This window comes from Anser cygnoides, chromosome 9, assembly GCF_040182565.1.
Source record: "Anser cygnoides isolate HZ-2024a breed goose chromosome 9, Taihu_goose_T2T_genome, whole genome shotgun sequence".
Taxonomy (NCBI): Eukaryota; Metazoa; Chordata; class Aves; order Anseriformes; family Anatidae; genus Anser; species Anser cygnoides.
The window spans coordinates 21,598,551-21,622,666 of NC_089881.1; the positions used below are offsets into that span (position 1 = coordinate 21,598,551).

General features: G+C 42.7%; 1 protein-coding gene across 2 annotated transcripts in view; it reads right to left on the reverse strand.

Moving 5' to 3' along the window:
* Window positions 1–24,116, reverse strand: part of FNDC3B (fibronectin type III domain containing 3B) — a 184,386-nt gene that overhangs the window by 69,687 nt on the left and 90,583 nt on the right. For both annotated transcript variants that reach the window (XM_048059579.2, XM_067001989.1), the window contains exons 5-7: window positions 20,806–21,049; window positions 18,325–18,612; window positions 1,056–1,114 (exon numbers count right to left, since the gene is read on the reverse strand). In XM_048059579.2, the coding sequence (XP_047915536.1) occupies window positions 1,056–1,114; window positions 18,325–18,612; window positions 20,806–21,049 (591 nt within the window). The remainder of the gene's footprint in view (window positions 1–1,055; window positions 1,115–18,324; window positions 18,613–20,805; window positions 21,050–24,116) is intronic.

Sequence of the window (24,116 nt, forward strand, 5' to 3'; positions counted from 1 at the left end):
GCCACTGATTTACTGCTCTGTATCCTTCTTTTAATTGTGCCATTTCTTTCAGAACAACTGTTTTTTTATATACAGTTTCTTTCCCATTAACATATGCGTAAGGCTCACCAGAAAATATGGCCCAGTTGAATATTTATGCATAATGATACATTTCTTTCAGATATAATATTGATTATGTGCACGGATAATCATTCATAGCAATTAATGGTTTGTGGTACTCCTATGAGTTTAATTACTCACAAATGTCTAAGTTAGAGAGAAAGTAATAGATAATTCCCAGTATTCTTTCACTACATGTCATTAACATTGAACTAGGATGTCATATTTTAGATTTATTTTAAAGATTCCTAGTTTTGAAATGATTCAAGGAAAATTAATTTTTGTCTATTGGTACTTTTTTGCTCTTCTCTACTTAAGTGCTCTGGCTGCCATAAATCTAATTACATATTGTGGGTCTTTATTTAGACCCACAATACCTTTCTGGTTTCTCATTTGACACACCAAATTAGAAAAACATCACATTCAAAGGCCTTACAACCAGATTTATTAACAACCTTACCTGACCGTGGTCACACCCAACATCACGGTTATTTACACAGTGATTCAATTTCCATTACAATTCATGTGCTTTTATGGTTAAGAGAAACTTAGAATATAGTAATTACCACTGAACAATAGAATTAGCTTAATTTAATCATGATTGCAGATATAAATTGCTCATGACAAATAAAATTAAACCCAGGGGAAAGGGGGTAGGAGCTGTGTAAATCACCACAACGTGCTGGATTCCCCATGACGCTGTTAATACTGGGAGCTCCCTGTAGAGAGTGACTGGTGCAATTCCTACAAATACCCTCAAGCATAAAAGATGCTTAAAATTTATTCCCGCTGACCACATCCCTGTAAAATGAGTTAGATATATACACAGGCGGCAATCTGTAAAGTAAAAATTCAGAGAAATTTGAAATCACCAGTACGCTGTGACACAATCTACTTATCATATTTGCGATTTTTGTAGTTGGTATGTGGTAATTCTGGAATTTTGGATCACGTACCTGTGGCTTCTCCATTCCAGAAAGAATGTCTTGAACCCTTTTTGTTTCTGAATCATATTCTGCAAAACAGAGAACGTGGACGTATGAAAAAAAATAAATCACTGAAATGAAACAGAAGTGATCATCTACATCAACCATCCCTCAGGAAGCTGTAAACAGGACGTGCAGGTTACCTGCACACGGGCATCAGCTGTTTTCCTAGTGTGAATTTAAGGTATGCAGCTGCCTAAATACTAGTTAGAACAGAGAAAAAGGAGAGAATGGAAAGGTTAGGATTATTTCTAGAGGCGTCCTCCACAATGTTATTAAGGGATTTGGTTTCACAGAGCAGGAACACCCTCTTTCCAAGGACTGCCTGCGGAGGAGGCCTGGGCTTTCCACAGCCCTGGTGCTGCTGAGCCCAGCCCCGGTGTGACACCCCAATGCCGATACCCACAGCCTCCTGCAGCCACAAGGCCCTGTGGCACCAGGCCCCTGCCAGAGACATCGTCTCCTCGCCCCGAGCTTTAAAAGTGGTGGCAGAGTCTGGTGGGCACAGCCCCGGCAGCAGCTTCTCCACTCGGAGCGACCGCGTCCCGCCAGGCGACTGGCACGGCAGCTCTCGTGGGGGGCCGCAGTACAGGGCGGGAAGGATTTCTCCCAGATTAGATGGATTCATTAAGCACAGAAAGTGCCACAACAGTGATCATCTGGGCCGTGGAACCAGCATTCCCCTCACCTTTTTCCCCGAAAAAGCCTTGAGGTAAAGCGTCAGCTTAGAGTAATGAGGTGACACGAAGCAGCTTTATTCCTTTTGGACCGCAGCACTGAGAGGCCTCGCTTTCCACTACACTGTTCTCTAATGGAAAACTAGGAACACTTTTTTTCTTTGTCTTTCTTTCAAATGTGAATGTTAAAGGTTTGCTAGCCAAAGCAGAAGAATATATTCCCCAACCCCCAAACAAAAAAAGACACAAAATTTGGCATAAGAAGCAAAAATATATACTAATAAAGAAAAACGGGTAAGATCACTTCAACAGCCTTCCCAACTGATTCCCCCAAAGCCTGACCTACTTCTTGTAGCCCAAGAATGCGTCTTTATTTTTGTCTATGACCTGTTTTAAAAAAGTACATCTTCTTTTTAAAAATTCCATCCGCTTGGCTGCCAAAAAATAAAATTGGCTGAACGCTGATGGCAAGCCTCCCGTGTAAATGCCCATCTCTCCTACAAGAATGCACCTTGGTGCAGAGAGGCAATGACAGATCTGCTGCTCCGTGCATTCCTGGATTCCTTTTGGTCTCAGCCACTTGGAAAAGAAAGTAATAGTAATAATTCAGAATAAGAGGAGGATAGCATGATTGCTTTTTTCCATAGTAGATAACCCTTAGAGTGTATTATAAAGTGCATAAACCGTCAGGGTTTAGCCAACATAAGATAATACTGACTACACAGACATACTAAATTGCTAAGGAAAAGTTTGAGATGCAGGTCCAAGTGAAAACGTCATCTAAATTGAGGGGGCTCAGAACTCAGGCTTCCCTTTAGCATTATTACAGATGCAGAACTGCGCCACAAAAGGCTGGATCCAGGTCTGGAAACTCTGGAGGTCCTGTAGGCTTATCTCGAAGGGATGTTAATAAGAAGCAGCTTCTGCAGCTACAGAATGCAACAAAAATGCTGCTACTATTCTATTGAAAGTTTATGGTTATTATGTCACCCTTAATTACAACCCCCAGAAGCTAAGCGTGAATCATTCTCAACCTTAAATCCCAAACATGTGGACTGAATTTTCTTCCCTCTCTCTGCTTTCTAGCAAGGATGCTATCTGTGGCACACTAAGCAGGAGAAGAAAATAAACCCTGGAGCCCAAAGAAATCTCACTTCTCTCTCCTGTGAAAAATGATCGCTTTGTACAGTAACTAAGTCCTCTGACCCTTACAGGTCAGGGCTGAAGGTTCAAATTGTTCAAAATACCGGAGCTGACTTTAAGACCTAAGGGAACTGGGTATACTCAGCAAATAAATAATAATAATTTAAAAAAGTACCTCAGACTTCTCCATGAAGAGTCCAAATTTTTTGCTATTACCTCCCTAAGTATGTAGTGTGTTCACAATGAAGCCCGGAGTATCAGGCACACTGAAGCCTTGCATTAATAAGGACACGTGCACATCTATGCACACAATGTGGACATTTATGTCCCCAAGAGTATATACAGAAACTGGAGATGGGAAGTTTTCTTCAAAGATTATGGGGAGAGGGAATGGGACATACACAAACCTAAGGTGACAATGTGAGCACAAAGAAATTAAGAACTGAAGTTGATCCTCATGGCCCAGACAGCTTGCCACAAATATTAAAGACTAGAATAATACATATACGGGTAGGCGTTACATCAGATATACCCTATGTTGCTGATCTGCTGGTGCCATGAACCATTTTACAAAAGCAACAACAAAGAAAGAAAAGTTTATCATAAAAATTGCCCTTTCATCACTAGCTTTGAAAGCACTATACCATATGCAAAGAAAGATGTGTGCCTTTGAGCTCTGCACTGAACTAAAATAAAAAACGATTAATAGGTAATGCCACGTGAAAACAGTGCAAGTGTAAAATTAAAGGCAGAAAGCAACAGATATGCACAGATATAAACACACATAAGAGCAGAGAATAGCTCAGGTTGGAAGGGGACCCCAGGAGGTGATCTAGCCCGTCCTCTGCCTCAAAGAAAGAAAAAAAAAAAAAAAAAGCGCAACTTTGTCCCATGGAAGCACTTAACAAAACAGAAGCTACCTGCTTTGAGAGAGAAAGTAGCTGACAATTGTCACAGCCTTCTAGTATTTCAAATAGTTAGTTTCCCATTTTATGGGCCATAAAAGTTCTCAGGCCGCTATGGATGGTTGATCTCCTTTCAGTAACAAATGCAATTATTCACAGTCTCCTGAGCTAGACTAAGCTAAGGAGAACAAGACTTGTCAGGGATCCCTCCCTCAGCAGGAAGCTGGCCTCACCTGCCAGCCCCTCTCATAACACATTAAGCATCAAGCTCAACATCCTTCTCCCACGCCAACTAGGAGCAGAAATCCCTTGGAAAAAGAAAATGAGACAAAAAACATCTTATATATTCTGCAGTGATAATAGAGAACGGCTGAAAAGCCTTCTTCCTGCAATAACGCCTACCCCATGGCTGTTGATAACCATCACGCGTTGATGGCTCTTCTCCACGATAAGCTCACGGGAGTACTTTGGGATGAGGAGTGTAAGCTCACACACACAGGTGCAGTGGTAGAAAGGTGGAGAAGAACAGGAGGAGGACGACAGGGGCCGAGAGGTCCTTTTTTGCTTTCCTTTCATGACACTGGGCAAGGAAGTTCAGCCATGTCAAGGAAGAGCCCAACTAACACTTCAGGTCATTGTCCCGTTATAACTTTTCCCCTCAACATCTGTTCCCTACATCTGCCATGGCAAAACTCTTCATCCTAGGAGGAAGCTGGGGGTGGGGATAAAATCCTTGTGAATGCTGATGGAGTCCTCCGAGGGACAGAACCAAAAGCTGAGTTATCCTGCAGTTCCCAGCGTCTAACAGATATTGTAGCTGTCCCAAGGTACAAAACAAGGTTCTCAATCCTAAACTGTGGGTTAGTTGGATCCCACGTACCAGCTGTAAGACCTGGATTACATCTGAGTTTGTATTTTGATCATCTCTCTTTTTTCAAAGTTTTGGGTCATTACCAAAGCTTCACAGATATTACCAGGAGTAAATGCCCCCCAAAATAAGGAATACTTTCCCAGCAGCTGTTTGGTGCTAACAGGGTTTCAATGCTAATTCTTGCTGAACTAAAGCCTTTCATTATACGCTTCTGTTAGCCTGCATCTATGTTCCTTTCTGCACGTACAGTACAAATATAATTTTCAGACCTTTCCAACAACACTTCTGAAATCCAAGAACAGCTTTAAGAAACAGGAAAAAAATATCTTTTCATTTCAAGGTAAGTTTGAAGTTTCCATGAATAGTTTTCATGTTTGCATGAACAGCAGCTGTGTATGTAAATGGTTTGAAATAGCTACAAGCTCTAAACTAATTAACATTTTCCCATTGCAAATACAGATTTTAGGTTTGTTCTGCATTCTTTCCTTCACAGAAAGGAAGAGGTCCAGCTCAATACTTAGCTTCTGGCCACAGAAAGTATTTACTGTTTCAACAGCCTTTCCATTCCAGAGGAATGACATCAGCACTAGCACTTCACAAACTTTTGGTCTAATTCTCAAGCAGAGCTCCATGCTCACAGATATGCCAGTCATAACATGACATGCTTTCTCAGAATTTGTTCCAGATTTATTGGGGCTGTGACCAGCTTTAATGCTAGGAAAGATCTTTTATCAGTCACGTACAGCACAACCTGCAAGAAAACAAACTCTTCAAAACACAGCACAACTCCTTTGCGAACTGCCTGCTGATGTCAAAGTTTAAGACACAAACAGACTTTTTCTTTTCAGATAATTGTAGAAATTAAAAAACTCCTCATACTAGGACAAAGCAAAAACGTCAGATGCCACGCGGCAGCTGAGTCACAGAAACGAGGACCACCGGGGATGTCACACAGTCATCAAGTCTGTCATCCCACCCTGAAATACAATCACACGAGAGATGTCTGATTATTTTAATTTTAAAAAATGTAATAAAACAAACAAACCATGATCATGGCAATCTCACACCGATCCGAAGCTGGGCAAATCTACCACAGTACGTAACTCTCCTCGTCATCACAACGATTATCTCCTAGACTCTCCCTGCCACAGCTTAATCCTATCACTCCTTTCCTGCATACCCACTGCAGAGGAGTTCATCCCCACTTTCTTGCTGCAGCCTTTCACATAGTTGAAGACATTTTGCTTTTCAAATTAAGCAAACTCATTTCCTTTATAAGCTCTATTTACTAGATCACAGATCCCACTTACTGCTTTCCTTTGGGATGGTTTTTAAAGTGCTCGCCACCCTTCTGAAGAAGTGCTACCAGGACTGGCCACAGCACTCCAGCCAAGCTCCCAGCAGGACCCGGTTACACAGCTCGCTTTGAGGCTGCTGCTTCTCATCGTCTACAGGGCAACTTGAAATTTTGTTTGGTAGTCTACTGTATCTCCCAGAACTACTTTGCAGAACTACTGCATAGTAAACTAAACTAAACTAAAACTAAACTAAACTAAAATAATGCAGGTTTGAGAAAAACTGGCTAAAATGGAATACTTTGTTCTTGCCTCTATCAAACTGTTTTTCTTTCAAAGCCAATTGAGTTTGACTCATGTCCTGTTGTGTCCTCCTTCCCTCTCTCTTAACCCATCAAGCACTGCCAATCCTACCAGAGCCTGATATGGACTTTAATTTAATAAGAATCAATTCTTATTCCATCCCTCAAATCCTTAATGAAAATATTGAATAAAGTAAGACCTAGGACAGATTGCTGCTGAATATAATTTGATGCACCTTGCCAGCTTGTCCAGTGCAGGACAGTGCCATGGATAAACAGCAAGGGTATTTGCTAGCAAACGGCTCTAACAGAGCAAAGCAAATCCAGCGCCATACTGAACACACATGGCTTTATGAAACGCTTTGCAGCACCACTTCCACAAAACTTTGTGAGTCCAAGAATCAAAAACTAAAGGGAAAAAAGTCCATTTTCAAAACAGTCAAACACACCATGCTAAAATATAGGAGGATTACTAATTAAGCCTAAAAGTATCAGGATGAGCTTTCAATTCTAAATACTCAGTATTTCAAATATTCTGCTAACGACGTGAAAGCTAACAAAAACCATTAGCAAGAAGATGGCTGCAGCTCCCATACCTAAGCTAGAGGGCTTGGAGTTGTCCAACTTCAAGAAAAGATCCAACCATTGAAGTGTTCTCATTCTTAAAAAAAATAAAAATAATAAAAAAAATTGCAGTGTAAGAGAAATCTGCAGAAATCTGTTTTCTGACCTTAGTAAGGAAAAGATAAAAAACCTCTAGCAATCCTCACTAACTGAAACGTATGCCTCTGCACCACTGTAATTTATGCATAAATTTAATTTGCTACTTTAAATGATCACTTGGCCTTAGCTCATATCTATCAATTTGATAGTTTTACCTCGACTGCTGTAAGTATCCTACCATCAATGGGACAGGATACTTTAAAATATCTGGAGTGCAAGTTCAGTTCATGCGGTTTATTCCTCTGTTTCACGTCAGCATTCTGCAACTCTAACCAAAGATATCTGCTATCACTTCGACAAGCATCAGATGTTTTCACATCAAGCAGATGTAGAAGCACTCAGCTGTATGTAACAGAGTCACTTCTGCTAAAATTTGTTTTAAAAATAGAAGTTAATTGCATTCAATCCTCCCTGTCCTCCAATATTGTTTTGATGCATATTTTTTGTTGGGACGCATCAAGGAAACTAAGATCAGCTGCACCTACAAGGCAAATGAAATGCTGGATGCAAGGGACAAACGGAGTGTAAGTGACATGTTGGGTTTGTTTTTCTCTGCTTCTTTGTTGCTACTGCTGGGACACAGTAATAACAACTTCTGCTTTACTGGCTGAAGATCTGAGTGAATTCCTACTGTGAACACGCAGTTGGTCCATTAGAAGGCAGAAAAGGGCTTTCTTAGGAAAATACAGCAACCGCCCCATCTATATCACATACGTATTGCTTCTTAAGAAAGCACTTTGTACAAATTACAAGGAAGATAACAGATGCAATGCACTACATATGGCTGCAGCTGGCTGGTTTTGAAGAAACATCAAATCAAACAATGACTTAACCCACAGAAACCGAGACAGCACAAGCTGAATCTGCTCTAACAACAAACTCCGCTTACACACAGGACCTCTTCTTGGAGAGCTCTTTCCTACTTTTGACTTGCTTTAGCTTATTTTCTATGTTTTTATTGTTATTTTAGGCATCGTCTCTTTTGCTCTTACACAACAGCAGCCTGCGTGCTACGTGGGTTTGAGAAGACAGGAATCTGCAGACAAACACAGGCTGACTGCACCAGCTGCCACATGCAGTGGCCACCAGTCTTCCCTTCTGCGAGGCACATTGAAAAATGGCTTAGCTGATTCACAGAAACGTAGCTAACCAAGAATAACCATGTTATATACTGTTGTTTTTTACTAGCATAATTTAAGTGCTACAGGCTACAATTTAAAAACGCTCCCCTAAGTTGTGCTGGCATAGGCAAAACCCCGTGCCTGAGCAGGCAGGCAAGCGTCCACACGTGCAAGACAGGTAAAGATACGCCACACACGCTAATTCCTACTCATGCTGGCAAATTCTCATGTGTGAAAGCTATTAATAAGGTTCGACAAAGGATCTTTGCAGCTAAAAATGTGAGTCTCTGCAGCTGGATGTAAAGCCCTACCGCTGTCATCAGCTGAGAGATGCAGCACGTCTGCCTTCTGGCCAAGGAGGGGACAGGCAGCTCTGCTGCGTGGGTTACGTGCTGAAGGGGCACCAGGGAGAGCTGCAGCTCAGTGCTGTATGTACCTCATCGGTCAGATCATACAGGCAGGCTTGGAAAATATTTTTTTCAAAATTAGACAAACAATCCTTTCCAATTAACAAATGGTTTTAATCACTGTCCCTTCCTGCTCTTTGCCCGATTTTGACTGCTGAGAGAACTGCTATGATGTGAGTTTATTAGTGTGTGTTTGTTTTAAACAAGCATTACCTCTCTTCTTTTTTGACTTTCTTCCTTTTCTGCATCATTTGTGATTTGGCTGGATTTATAGGAGCTACAATTATTTGATACATCTTTGCAAAACACTCTACCTATTCTTTTAGGAGTTTTTAAGTAGACTACTTGCAGTTGGTGTTAATGCCTTTCATTTGAAGCTAAGATAAAATGTTCTAATTTGAGAGGAGGCTGAAAGGCCTGCTTCAAACTCTCCTGGAGCTCCTGACTCACAACTTCTGGGTAAAAATTTGATGTTTCATTTCAGCTACAAGCTTTGCCGGCAAACGGTAGCCTTTTTTTAGAACAATGAAGTTCTTCAAGCATCTCATGGGTTTCTACGATAACTGGAATGTGTGGCATCGCCTCATCCCTAATTCCTTTCATTTATTTGCGCGCTGTTCCATGCCTTCCCCCTCTCGGTTCTCCTTATTTCCTGTCACTTCAGCCCATGACTGCCTGTCTGTCTCGCCTTCATCAGTATTCAACAGCCACGGTCCGACCTGGCAGGGCAGCCCGGGCAGCCCTCCAAGTCTGAAGAACTGAGCGGTCATTCAAAAGGAGAAGTAACTTCTGCCCAGATCACCACATTACTACTATTATTACTCCAAGCTGCCACAAACGACGTGGTCGAAGAGGCCCCGCAGGTTTCCCCAGTCCAAGGGAGGAGGAGGAGTGGAGGCCCAACTGCGCCTCTAAGTTATCGATGCTCCTTAAATTGTGAAAGGCCTCGACAGCGACTCAAAAGGAGGCCTGGCTGCTGCCAGCTGTGAAGTGACGTTATCTGGAATTTACAGACGCGAGATTTCCTCTCGGAAATAAAAGGTTCCCTTCAGTCACGGCAACTGACTTCTCAGCAGCTGGGCGATGTGAGGGCCAGAAAGTCAGGGATCCGAACAACGAGGGGCAGTCTCACCACTTCTCCTCCCAACTGAGCCCTACGTTGATGGAAAGCACGAGCTTGACAGCACCAAAAATTACAATCTTCTCCTCACGGGCCGGTCAGCGACAGCTCCGCTGCATCCTGCCACCAGCTTGAGATGCAGCAGACTGTGTCTGCATAAAATTTGTCTCCATCATACTTTCAGTCCACGGTCCTTCTTGCTGAGACAGCCAACAAACAGGTCCACCCATGTCTGAGGTGACCCCTGCGCCCTCTAGGATGTGAGCGGGAAACACAATTCCTGTCAAACACAGGCTCTGACGAGCCTCCAGCGTTACCAGCCCAGGCGGCACTCAGGCGAGAGGTTTTCCAGCCCTGTGACTGCAGCCCCATGCCAATGGAAACAGCTTTCTCTGAAATACCATCTCCAGTGCAGGGAGACGATGGCATCAGAATTGAACCTAAAATCAAGCTTGCTTTTTCTTAACCTTCAATACAGCCATACGAAAAAGGGCCTTTGATGATCTGCCCCTTACACACAATAATAGCATTTTCCTGATCAAACAAAAAACTAGCAAAATAGCCTGCAAATCTCCACATTTGCACAGGAAAACAATCAGACAGCACAGCTGAAACAAACTCCGTAGGAGCTCCAAACGTGGTCTGGATTAAACACTGCTCCTCAGCCAAAATTAACAATCCCCTTGGCAGCGAGCGCCGTAAAGCCACCGGGTCTGCTACAACAATGCGAAGGCAGCAGAGCGCTTTCCGTGCGCAGAGGCGTAGGGGGTGCCCCTCAGAGGCTAGGGAGCTTTAAGAAAATAACCGCAGGCCCAAGTTTGCCCTCAGTCACAACTACCCAACCTCGCTTAAATCCGAACAGAAATTAATGGAGAAACGTCTTCAGACTTCGTTGCAGGCAATGGAAAGATACTATGTTTTAGGAATAACCACTTTTTTTTTTTTTTTTTTTAAATTCTTGGAAAGAGTCAGGGAGTCATTCATCTTCTACAAGAAAGCAAGCAGGCAAAACTTTATCTAAAGCAGGACACATCATATATGTATTCACTGTACTTGATTTTAACATTTACATTGAAGTAGAAATTTTATTTCCATGCACTATTTACAGTATCTGCATGTTTAAAAAAATTAAAAGCAGACTTTTCCTGTGGAATCTAAGAAAAATCACTCCAAATTTGAAATACGAAGAGTTTTCATGGAACCTGCACTGGGATTTTCCACTGCCAAACCAGATGAATGGCTACAGAGTCACGATGTCTTGTGAGTGAACCCCATCCTAGCTTTTCTGTTACAGATGACATTATTAACCTCTTTTTCCAGATGAAAGCTACGCGATAACCAGATTGCAGGCAGCTGGGGGGACATGACAATAACCCAGGAAGGAATGAACATTTTTTTCATTTCATTGAGCCCAGCCACTACACCTCAGCGATGGGGAAGATGAGGAGCTCCCACTGTCCTCTAAATCAACTCGAACACCGACACTTTGACAGCAGAACAGAAATAAACTGTCTTCCTAATGACGGAAGACAAGCAACTTACTCAAATAATCCCAGCCTAAATTATTTTGCAGTCAAATCTGAATGATGACCGGCCTACGACTACTTGAACTAGAATTATATTAAATAACATTTCATAAAGAGCAGATGTGACCAACGCTATCATTTCCGAAGGAGAAAGCAAAGTGAGTTTTGCGAGGCAGCAAGTTGTTTTTGTACAAACTTTGGCTTACGGCTGCGTGCAGCTTTGCAGCCGTTGGCTTTCCGTCTGCTCCCCAGCTGTGCCCCCAGGCCCCTCGCACAACTCCTGTGCACGCCGGAGCATGAGAATCATGCACTCCGCTCAGCCTTACGGCTCGTCTGCTACCAGGAACAATTTTGAAACACATGTCTCAAGTGAACCCAGCATAAATCCATTTCACTGGCAGGTGCTAAATTCCTACAACGCTTTTTTTTCTTTTTTTTAAATATAAAAGGCTGCCATGATGATACTAAGTACCCTCCCGTGTCTCTGACATAAGTAAAAATCCCTGGTCTGTGTGTCCATACCAAATAACTATAATTAAGTTGGAAGAATTGTCTGTGCAAATGGCAGTACTCCATGGGATACAGTCAATATACAATCTCAGATACTTCAACCATTTTCACCACTGAGAATCTTCGAAATATTCAAAATATTTCTCAGAAATATCCACCTGATTACAGCTCACTGGGAAGGCTTCAACAAAGCTACAGGAATTTCAACTTGATCTGGATTTCATTGCTGAGATGAAATTCAGACAACAGTCACATGAATCAGTAAATCAAAGCAGCTGCTTCTAAGCACAGCTCCTTGCAGAAGAAAATAAACAAAAAACAAAGCCTCAGGCTTCAGGACAAAATATTTTATAATAAACCTTGGAGAAAATGGAAATGGCCACTTCATTTTAAAAGAACGTTTATCCATTTTTTAATTGCAATACTCAAAATTTTGGGAATCAAATTCCATCCTTCTTCAGAAAAGGAAACTCAGTGATTGGTTTTGTAGCACAGCCTAAGAGATGTAGATAAACAAAACCCATTAACTTCAGTGGGACGTGAAATTTCAATTCATTGGCTTTGTAAATCCAGATGAATACACAAACAGACATTGTTCAGAACATCTGGGTATACAAAATAGGGTTCATTAAATTATTAGGTGTTTTATTTTTTATGCTCTGGAGGGAGGAAATGTTCTACCTCTTCACTAATAAATGCCCTCTCCCTTCTGGCTCGATGTCCCAGATATGTCCAAATAAGGGAAATTTGTTTCCCTTCCTTTGTCGGTGGTCCACATTATCTCCTGCTAACTGGTGAGAATACACTGTTTATCTTGTTCTGAAGCTCTGTGACCTTTATGTAACTTCTCCCCAACACAGGGATTTAGTCACCGAGCATTTAAGCAGGATGAAAATGTGCTTGATATATTTTTTTTCTGTTGGTTAGCTATCTATAAATTACGTAAACTCCTAGGAGAAAGTCTCAGACTCAGATTTCAGTCTTCTGGATTTGACTGTCGGCTGCAGCAGAAGCTGCAAATTCTTGAGATAATATGAAGATCCTTTGGGGGAAGAGGTTGTGCCTTACGTCATTCAGCACCAACTTCCTGATAAATCACGGAGCAGATAGCTTATCCAGCTCCCCTCGGCACTGGTAACACGAGACAAGGGAGGGATGAAAGCAGATGGGACAAATAATATCAGGGTCTAGAGGGGTTGATGAGGATTGTGAAAAAACAGCCTTGGGGAAAAAATAAAACAAGGAATTTTAAGTCACCAGTAAGGTCAAATGACAGCCCTGGCTCCTGACTTCCCCCCTCTATACTGTATACTTACCTAGATGGACTTTGAGCTGCGTTTCTAACAGGCTAGCTTGCTTATTAAAGTTAGGAAGCTTCAGTTAAGGTTTACTTTGTCTGAACTTCTGCGATGACACTGAAAATGCAACCAGAACCGTGCTCAACCATTCTGCCCTAGTTGTGTCTCAGAGCCATGGAAGCCCAGGAGACCAACGTGGAGCAGCTTACAACTATGCCAAATCAAAGCGTCCACAGCTACCAGATGTTTTGTTTGTATTTTCAGGTACAGAAAGGCTGGATGAAACCAAATTTAATGTATTTATGATCACCTGTAAAAGTAGTTGAGATTCAAGATAGAAGAGCATCATGAAAATAAACTAAAAGGCAAGGGATTATCATCTAAATAGGAGTGTTACCAACAAATTCTAGTGCCTAAGTTATGAAGCTGGTTCTTTCATGGCCGAGGGAAAGAATAAATTAGCACAGGGCTTGGACTTGCTTTTCAGTATCACTGTTCTGCTTGTGATATTTAGGTTTTACATTGTGGGCCTTTGATGGATAAAGGTAAGTCAAATCCCAAGGGCTGAAGAGGAAACAGATTTATCTTTTCTCCCTCAACACAGCGTCTTTCTCAGTGAAACTGGATAAACATCTCAGTGATTCTTTTTGCTGAAGAAAAGCCATAAATTAAGTCTGATCTGGATAAATTCTTGCATGCATACAGATTGACATGAACGTGGGAATGTACTTTGCTTGAACTCTGCATGATGTCAGTGCTTCTAATACATTCATCAGTCTGTAGGAGCTCACTTAAGTGGACAGTTTACGTCATTATCACAAAGCATTCTGTGGTGCAGGATCCCTGCAGCCCAGCTAACAGACCCGGCTCTGGTACACAAAGGTGTACTCATCACGCTAAGATCAGAAACTCATAACCATTTCACTTTCTGCCTGGACAAACAATTTCACACCCTATTACCTTGGCAAAAATACAAAACAAAGACTGTTTAAGAAGTATTCATATATCCAAATAAAAATGAAGAAGAACACAAGCTCTGTCATGATGCAGGAGATGAGGCAGAGGCACAAGAATATCACACTGCAAATTCCCTGGTGCCACAAATTAACCATGGCTTCTCAAGGTCAAGGAGTGCCCTAATTAATGCATCGTATTTCCTCTCACTTAATAAAAATATAAAAAAACAATACACATACAACACGCTGCATATTCCTAATTAGACATGAATCTAAACAATTCAGTCAGGTAATATTATTTGCTGAAACTAAAAAGAAAACACAGCAAGAACAGTAACACGATTCAGATTTCGTATGTGATGATCTACACTCACAAGATCCAAAATGTTTCCGTTTCCAGTAAATAGCGCTTCATATTTCATTACTCAGTATAGCTCTAAAATTCACGTATCCTGACAAATGCATTTTCGTCTTTGGAGTGTTTTTTTTAACCATGCTACTAATAAAATCACTATGTCACTTTTGACATCTTGTCTTCAGGAGACAGTCCTGTTAAATCTCCTTATTTTATACAATTTTATACTGATTTAAAGAACCAGAGGAAGCTGCACTTATGCAGGGGTATTCCATATGTCTGCAGTAGAACCATTTATGATAAATTCTGTCCACAGAACATTTCTACGCTGGTATAACAAATGTCCTCACCAGTACGTACAAAATCACAGACTGGTTTGGGTCGGAAGGGACCTCAAAGCGCACCCAGTCCCAGTCCCTGCCATGCAGGGCCCCCTCCCACCAGCCCAGGCTGCCCAAATCCCACCCAGCCTGGCCTTGGGCATTGCCAGGGATGGGGCAGCCCCAGCTCCTCGGGGCAGCCTGTGCAGTGCCTCACCTCCCTCATAGCAAAGAATTTCTTCCTGATGTCTAATCTAAACCTCTCCTCTCAGTTCAAAACTGTTACTCCTTGTCCTGTCACTACACTCGCTCCCTGTTCCTCACTCCATTCATCAATTCCTGGCTAAGAGAACATAAACATTACATATATTGCCGCAGTGTTTCTCAGCCCCAGTGCTTACAGGGACCAGAAATAAAGAAACTACTCTTTTAAGCTGTTAAATCTGTGGAACATACAGATACAGATACATACACAGCCCAATTAACTTGCAAAACCGATTCAGGACTAGAATAGAAAAGAATTGGCAGGATCCAGAATGAGTAAGTGGAGGAACTTCGCCTGGTTCCTGTCTGCGCTGAATCACATCTCCCTCAATTTCCCTTTAATTCGCAGGCTCTGGAGTCGTCAAACTTGACACAATTAAAAAACAAATTAAAAAAAATAAAATAAAAACCCACCCTTTTTCTAAATATATTTTAAATGTTACAAAGCAAACGGAGATCAGGATGGGCTTGAACCAAGAACCCCGCCAGCTCCATTTATTTCCTACGTTGTCATCCACCCTGCATTACGTCCTAGCGGCTTCCTGAGCATATCCCACACGGCTCGAGGACACTTGCTGACAGCGGTTCTCGGGAGCATCCGCCCAGGCTGACGGCACCAGCCAACTCTACCTCTGTGTCAGCAGCTTGCTGGTGGAGCTGGAGCACAAGGTTTTCTATATGGAAATGTCGGCCTCGCAGTTGGGGCATGTTGGAAAAAGGAAAAAAATGTAACTGGCAGATTAGGAAGCAAGAAAAGAGATCAGTATTAAGAAATACTCACTTGAGTACTTCTCTTTTGCTGAGTTCAGTACTTTTAAAGTGTTTTCAGAGTAAAACCACCCTAGTTAGAAAGTTCTCTCGCTAAGCCCATTTTCCAAGCGTTCCTGCCACATTCACCTCAACCAAATGAGCACAGGGAGGTAGTCGTATCTCCTGACAAATGTCCAGCAGCAATACAGGCAGGGATAGATACAAGCAATGGTTTTCACCTTTGGGAACACCTCAAGCCTGCTTTAGTGCACAAACTCAGACATGCAAAACCTCAGCTCTAGGAAAGCACCACCTTCGTGGCTTAGGCTGGTTGTGCACCTATGATAACGGTATTACAAAGGCTTATGATCCATCTAGTCTCTCTGTAGAGTTGTTCTAGGGCAGAGAACGGGTATGGACAGCTTCTGCAAGCCAGGTGTACGTTGAGGTGCCGGTGAAGCTGCCTGCCCGCAGCCCGCTCGGGTTGTTTGTGCTGGCAGCTGTGCCCCAGAGCCCACCCCGCCGACGGGCAGGATGCATGCACCAGCTCCACCTCCCGCTTCCCACTTCTGCTCATGGGAGCGCTCTAGTTTTGCCTATCTTAGGTTCTTGAAACTTCAGTGAGAGCTAAAAAAAGATTTTATCTGATCTGAAAGAAAAAATGTTTTAGTGGCACTGAGGCAAAAGCATTATAAGAATGCTTAAAACTGCTTGCGTTCCCACCGCGTTTGCAGTCGCACACAAAGCTTCCCAGCTAGCAGATCATTCCACGACCAAGGAGCGAACCACCGAGTGCATGAGAAGGAAGTGACTCAGACTGAAATTCATAAAGGACAGCATGAATGGGACAGGATTTCCGCTTACAGCTCTTTTACATGGCGAGGCTCCTTTCAAAAAAATAAAAAAGGAAAAAACAGCCAATCCCTCCACTCCTGGTCAAGTTTTAAACCAGCTCTGTAGAAAAGCAGCAGTATGGATTCAAATCAGAACCTCCACGGGCCTCCAAGCCCTCTATCTGTACAAGACACTGTCCATCCTACCACAACAAATACACGGAATAGTTGCTAACCTTTCAATTATAAGCCATTGGTTTTCGTTTCTTTTTTAAATTTTACAATGGCATATTTCTAGCATCCAGCATAAGTCAAAAATCTTTATTTACAACTCTGTCTCCCAAAAGAAAGACACGATGCTGTCATTGAAAAAGGCCAGAGGAAACGCACATCGTTTACATATTCCAGCATCATCATTCACATATTCAGTTTTAGCACTACCGATGATGCTGTTGCCCCATCTCTTCCACCAGTGCTGAACCAGCTCTTTGGAAAAAACCCTGGTTCTTTGAGCATCGTCAGGGAGCAGCAAGGCATTGACACAAGGCAGAACGTTCCAGGAGCACTTACGTGCATAATACACGCAATTAGTGGGTATTTTATGGAAAAGTACGTCATTAACTTAAATATCTCATGTCCCGTAATCTGGAAAAAGTAAAGTTGTCCTTGCATGGTCTGATGAACATTTTCTCCAGTATTATTCTTACAGCACTGTGCAATAACCTCGCTGTAGTCATAACAGAGATTGCCTCGAGGTGCCCAGCAAGAAGCAACACACCCCTGCAAGAAATCGCCGCCGAGAAATGATGCTCGGGCAGCCGCGTTACTCAGACACAGGGGTACCAGACCCAGGAGCAGAAATGCCTGTCGTCCACTTCCCCATCACAAAGGCTCGCATCCCCTGCCGACACAGGCAGGGACTCCAGCCGCCTTCCCTGGTGCCAGCGGAGCAGCGCGCCCGCAGCGCTGTAAGGGCACGGCACAGCCCCATCCTGCGATGCTGCGATGCCCAGTGCAGGCTGCTAAGCTCCTGGAGGGCTGAAGCTGCTGCGTGGTAGCACAATCTGGCGATCCAATGTGGTTTCTACTAACTGCAGCAGTAAGCAGAACTTCTAACTCAGTGAGCAAGCTCCTGCTCCAGCAGCGTGCAGGGATCCTAGTCGCCCTGCCAGGCAGCCGCTCGCCTGCCCCAGTCCCAGGCCGGCTCACCAGGTCGCTCTGACACCCGAGCACCCACAAAAGACCTGCCAGCTGCCATCCCACGTGCACGCCGACCTGGTAGGGAACAATAAGCTGTAAAACACACCCGAACCTCAGTTAACAAACTCTTGTAAAGGAACCTATCGCCTTCAGTTCTCCCGCACCTTTCTCCAAGTTTTTCTCTGAATTCATACATTCCTATGTGTCTCTCAAGGGGTTTTTGGTTAGTCTGGTTTTCCAAATCAAGACTCTTATTCTTTACATATGATACACCTTTTATAGTTTTTCCAGGGTACTCTGCAGTTTTGGAAGCAGCAACACAGCATCATCAAATTTTTAACTAGTGGCAGACTTGAATCTACACACACACAGAGCGTAAGCCAAAACAGCTCTCATTGCTGTTTCTAACAGATAAAAGGAGAATGATGCTACAGCTACCAGGGAATAGTCATGAAAGATAGGAAGGCAACGGGTTCATCTTACAAAACAAATATAGCAGAGCAAACTCAACGTTTATATTTAAGTTCACACTGTATTAACGCTGTCTTTATGTGTGGGTGGTAGTGTTTTTTGGCATAGTTACTAGATCCATATACAGGCGGCCGGTCGTAAGCCGGAAAGGTGCAATAAAAAGGAATTAAAAATAAATAAAACTGTCTTTACCATGTGGCTCTTGTTCATTAGACTTTGGGCTGCTTCTTGCTCTGCGCTCTGGCTTCTTTACTCCTGGTGCCCCCCCGCCGCCTCCACTGCTTGCTCCATTGTGGCTCTTTGCATAACCATTATATACAGTTGTGCAGCTGCCTATATGGCTTTTGTAGATGGATGAAGGAGGACTATTCAGACGGTTTTGGCGATCGATCTGCCTGTCTTTGAGTTTTTTGTGCTGTGGTTTGCTGTACTGATCTTCCCTGGTAATATAGCTGGACATCCCATATAGTGGTATGATTTCTGAAACGAAAGAATTCACCCACATTAAGTCAGAACAGCAACAAAATTCCTCAGAAAACCAGATTTCTGACTATCTCCAAATTAAATACCAGAGTTTCCTTATTACTTCTACAACAAACCATTTATTTCTAAGAAAGCTTTTCTGCAGAACTGATGAATTTTTTGCATCTTATTAAGTGTGCTCACTTGCTCTTTGAGATTTCACAATTCTTTGGATGAATGTGTATCTGAAAGTAAAATACAGTAATTGGGGCAATCAGATTTCAAGGAAAAGTCCACGGAGACTAATACTTTGGAAAAAAGCCTTCCTAAATTCATTAAGCAATCCAGCAGATTCTTCCCCAGAACTTGACTGGACAGAATAAGTGGAGATGCCCAGCTGCAATCGTGTTAGTCCCACCTGCCTGAGGAGAGAAATGGAAGTGCAGCCTGAAGTGAAAGCTTTGGGTTTTAGAACAGGAGCTGAAAAGATAAACTATCTAAAAAAGCTTGAAAAATATTACAGGTATTACACACACATTTCAGATAAACATTAAATACATTCCCCACCTCAACATATTCTTTACAATTTTGCTAAACCCATTCATGCGTTATCATGAACACCTCTGAAGCAAGCAGGCATCCCACCCAGCTATTAGTAGCCTTGTTTTTAAGCTGAGATCACCATGTATACTGTATTATAACTTTCCAAGTCGTTTCAGCTAGCTAGACTCTTTCTTTTCTATTTCTCTGCTGTCTTGCCCTTTACCTTTCCTTTTCTGGTTACACAATCATATTTAGATTCTCACATCAACTACCTGGTTAAGAACAGCGTGATACAAATAAATACATTTTTGTTTACAGTACAAGCCATTTGGCAAATGGGAAATGATGCATGACTCATGAGTACAATACTCACCGTTTCAATTATTTTAGTATAGGTCACAGGTATAGGTCATTCCAGTAAGGCAATCAAAGATTTATTATTTTTTTTTAAATTTAAGTTGAAACAGCCCCTTAGTATCCGTAGGCTATAGAAACATTCAACATCTACTTCGCCAGCAGCTGAAAGCCCTTATGTTTACCTAACACGCTCCAATGCTTGCACACAACACTTTGTTAAACTCTGACAAACTGCACTGCTCCTTTCTCAAGAGAAGAATTCCTCACCTATTTATCTGATGGGCTGCAGTGGTACTTTCCCATTGCCTTCCCTCAGGAAGTTAAATATCAGCTGTAATGCCCATTCCCCTTTAGAGGATGAGGTCTGTTGGTCAACAGAAACTTCAAAGAGTAGCATCACTAGATACTTCTCTTTCTCTCTTTGTCTCTTCCTTCCCACTCCAAAAAAGTCTTACTTCTGGTGATAAGGCTTGAGAATATTCTTTACAAAGTGTAATAACTCCATGTATTTTGGCAGTAAAATCATGAATCCAGAACTGATTTCCATGTCAAGCATCTCAAATACCTTTGCTGATTGCTTTTTTGGTTAATGCCCTCTTTCAGATTACACCAAGACTTATCTCCAGGATGGAAGAGACACAACAGTGCTAGTTCAGACAGAAATACGCTGCTTTCACTCCTTTTATTGCCATTATTTACTTATGGCCTGATTAGGGTTGCCACGCTACCCTCTGGTATCAGACGGTGCTTTTCGGTGACTTACTGCCCAGTCTCAACCAGAACAACAAACAGAAAATGCCTGTTATTTCTTGGAAAACCTCTGTGGCTGTGACCTGCTGAGGGGCAGAAAGCACAATGCTGCCAACAGGAAGCGGTATTCGGCTTTTCCCACTGGAAATGACTGTGGCAAGTCCTGCTCGGATCTAGCCCTCCTTTTCCACCCTCATTCCCAAGCCAGGCCTGACAAATTTTGTTTCTGGGTTTTCTGTACAACGCTGCATCGTGACAGTGCAGAACAATCAGCGTGACTCACAGCCCTAGTTTGGAACACAGGATGAGAATTGTTTCCCACTGTATTTACAAATTAAGTTAAAATTGTCTTTGTGTCTGCAACCTAGAGTTGCAACATCGGGTTGTCCTGCGTTGCTGCACTCGGGATGGTGACACACCCTGACACTTTCCTGCTCGGGCACTTAAAGAATCCCTGCAGGGAAAACCTCTCCTTAAATTCTCTAATCCACTCTTGGTTCCGCTAGCCCTTAGGTCCCCCTGAATACAGGTGTGAAACGCCAGCACTTCCTTCCAACTCACCTTGTTCTCCGTATATTGTAGGGGGAAGATGATGCTGTGGGAAAAACTGTGGTGGCATGTCCCCGGGTCCAGTGACAGGAGGATAAAACGCTGTATGAGAGTTGTGAATGAAATGGGGATGGTGCGCCAGGTACGGAGGTAAGTGGTGGGTGGGAGAGATGGCCGAGGGATAGCTGGGAGGGTAGCACTCCGGGGACTGCGGGGTAACCACCACCCTCCGAACGCCGGTGTTGTCTTCTATCACCTGCAAGGGAAGGCAGGGAAAGGAGCACGTTACGAGGCACCTGAACCGAACACGGTTTGAAAACAGCACTGGTCATGGTTTGTTCTCCCATTATAAAATGGATGGTCCTTCGGTTTATTCGTAAGCACTTTTCTAAAATTACTGTCAGGGCAAGCAACCATAGTGGTGATGTGGCTTTTTTTTGGAGACTCAGATAGCCACACTCATCACTGGGAGACTAATTATTGCTAGTGATAACTAGGTGGGTAAGGGACAACATAAATACCCTGTATTTAGAGAGTAAAGCAATTAAGAAAGGAATAGAAGGCACCAAAATAAGAGTACTCATTAGGGCCAATCTTACCTTCTGCACATCAAATTTCTGCTACTGATTTGGACAGGGCTATTTGAGGGAGTACAGAGTAAGGAACAGCTGGAAATTAACTGGCATTGCTTTTGTGTGCGCACAGAGAGCTGTAAGCTGCAGGAATGTGTTGTGTTGACACCCTTTTTCAAAAGACTTGCTCTGTTCACAACAGGTATCTGTTAAAAGCAAACCACAGGGCAGAAGTTTTCTTCTGCTAGAGAGCTCGTCTATATGTCCACGCAAATCAACCCTCAAATATGCATAGCTTGGCCCCAAAGACCATAGTCAAAGCATGTAAAAACAGATGTAGGAAGGTGGAAATGTGCTTAGGCTGAAAATAGTTTTTCAGCTTATATTTTTTCCAGAGCTGTATTTCTGGAGACCAGTCAACCAGCCCAATTTCGGTCCAGACCGACGAGCCAAGCTTTTCTTGAAGCTTATTCAAAAAAACTTCTGCCATTTCGGGAACTACAAAATACAGCCACATAGAACAGTTAATGTTACTTTGATTCTGTGTGTAGAAATGCGTAAGGTAGAAAAACATGAAGGAAGCATAATCTAGTGTCAGACAACAAACAGGCTGGTCGGAAACTATTTTTTCTAAACTGACTGATGACACACGGGGAGTAAATAATGTATGGGATGAGTGTGTTGTGTGAGAGAAGTGAATGGCACAGCTTAGGGTCCCATCATTGGCAGCCCAGACAAAAGGGCAAAGAACAAAGCTTCCTGATGTGCTGATGAAGACAACCCATGCTAAGGTTTTTGGCAGATGAAGTCTAGTAAATTTTAAGCATCTGCCAGAAGATGCTGCCACTTTCAGCCGTTTGCCACCACATTTGCTGGAGACATCCAACCTCGCCAGCAGCATCAGCAGAAGAAAACCTGTGAAAGATTCCCACGCCCCACTGACTCCAGTAACATCATCACGTCTTAGCCTAAACCACAAAAGAATCATTTACGCTGATATACCCCGAACTGAAGCAATCGTGGCATGGGCACACAATTGTTTCTGCTGACTCTTGCAGGGTGACAAGCCTTGTTTAATACACAGTGCCAGAGCCGTGAGCAGCAATGCTCCAGCAAACACAAGTCCATGTCTCAGGCATCATCTGAGCAATTTACACAGGGTAAAACTCAACCAGCATTAGCTGACCCAGTTCTTAACTGATGCCATTTGTGTCCCAGGGCTATCTGAATTTATGCCTGTCAGCTATGGGCTGACACCACAGACATGGACACTCTGTGGGCTGGTTGGCCTCCTTACAGAAGAAAATTTTCTCCAGAAAGTAATTCAGTCACTTGTAATTGATGTTTCACATTAAAAAATGTGTTGCTCGCTATGCTGAATAACCAGAATAGGAATTGTTTAGCTTAAAGTACTTTTCCTAACTTCTAACTTTACAACCTAAGCTAGCAATTTGTCATCTGCTAGCCTTAAATTTCAAAGACGCTGAAGAGTCCTCAAAAGACAGCTCAACGCCAGCGGCAGACCAGCACACCATTTTGACTGCCGCGTTTTCAGGCCTCCAATCTCCCTTACCAGGTTCTGCTCAACCTCCACAGCCCTCAACCATGTACTGGGGCTGAAACCTGCACTCCAATTCAGAGAACGGGGAAATCTTTTCCCTTTTAGCACGTACCTAAAAGTAAAGCAATTTATTTAAGACTCTGTATGAAAATGCAGAAACTCTCTCAGACTTCAATCATCATCTAACTTCGCTGAGATAGCAAAGTTCCTGCATTTTGACGTGTGAAGTTTTCGTCCTGGCTTTCACCAGGCTAAGCCCCAGAGATGATTTCAATGTTCCAGAGAGATTCAAGACCTTATCTGTGCATCTAGAGCAGACTACATATGTATTCTGTGACCTAGGTGAAAGATGAATATGTTAAAAAGCAGACCTAGACAGAAAGCCTGCACTGTGTAGCAGCACCTCATGTAAACCGATACTTGAATTATTATAATTTCTCTTCCTGAAGTATCTTCTAGAAAGCAGGGAGGAAGCCTCAAAGCCTCTTTGATGGCCTTTTTGATGAAATTCTGCTGCTGCTGAAGCTGCAGAACATCAGCAGTAGTGAGAGAAAAGCCAGAGAGCAGGGGATGAGCCAGCCTTCCAAATGACTTTTGTCAAGAAACTGAGAGACTGATGTCTTTTGTTTCCTCCAGGCCACGAATGCTTACGGCATGCTTATTACTTCATGTGCATGTGTTCCAGTGAACGCAGAGACAAAGGGGATCTTGCTAAAAGTTACTTTATTTCCTTGCCCTACAGGACATTTCCTCCCTAAACTAGGATTTATAGGTAGATATGTAAATTTCTAAAGATGCACACGCAACCTTTAAATATGATATTCTGTCCTTAACAGGTCATAAAACTGGCGATCCAATGGATTAGGTTTTATATGCATTAAGTAACTACTAAAACAGGACTGGTTAAGACTGCAGATACCTTCTGATTTATAAAACCTGCAGTGTGTAAATTTTAGCAGCGCCATTCTGGGAGATGACACTTTTTCAATTTATCAAATACAGAGTAAATGAGTTTTCAACCGTTACTGTAAATAACATAACTTAGCAGAGAGGTTAAACTTCGCTACTTAAAGAAGAAAGCCGCAATTCTTTGCATCTGCTTAAAATGGTGTCACGAAGATCATAAATGTCAGGAAATGCACTATTTACCAAGCTGCCTCTAAGTCAGTGCCCAGAAGCAATGTTGAGGT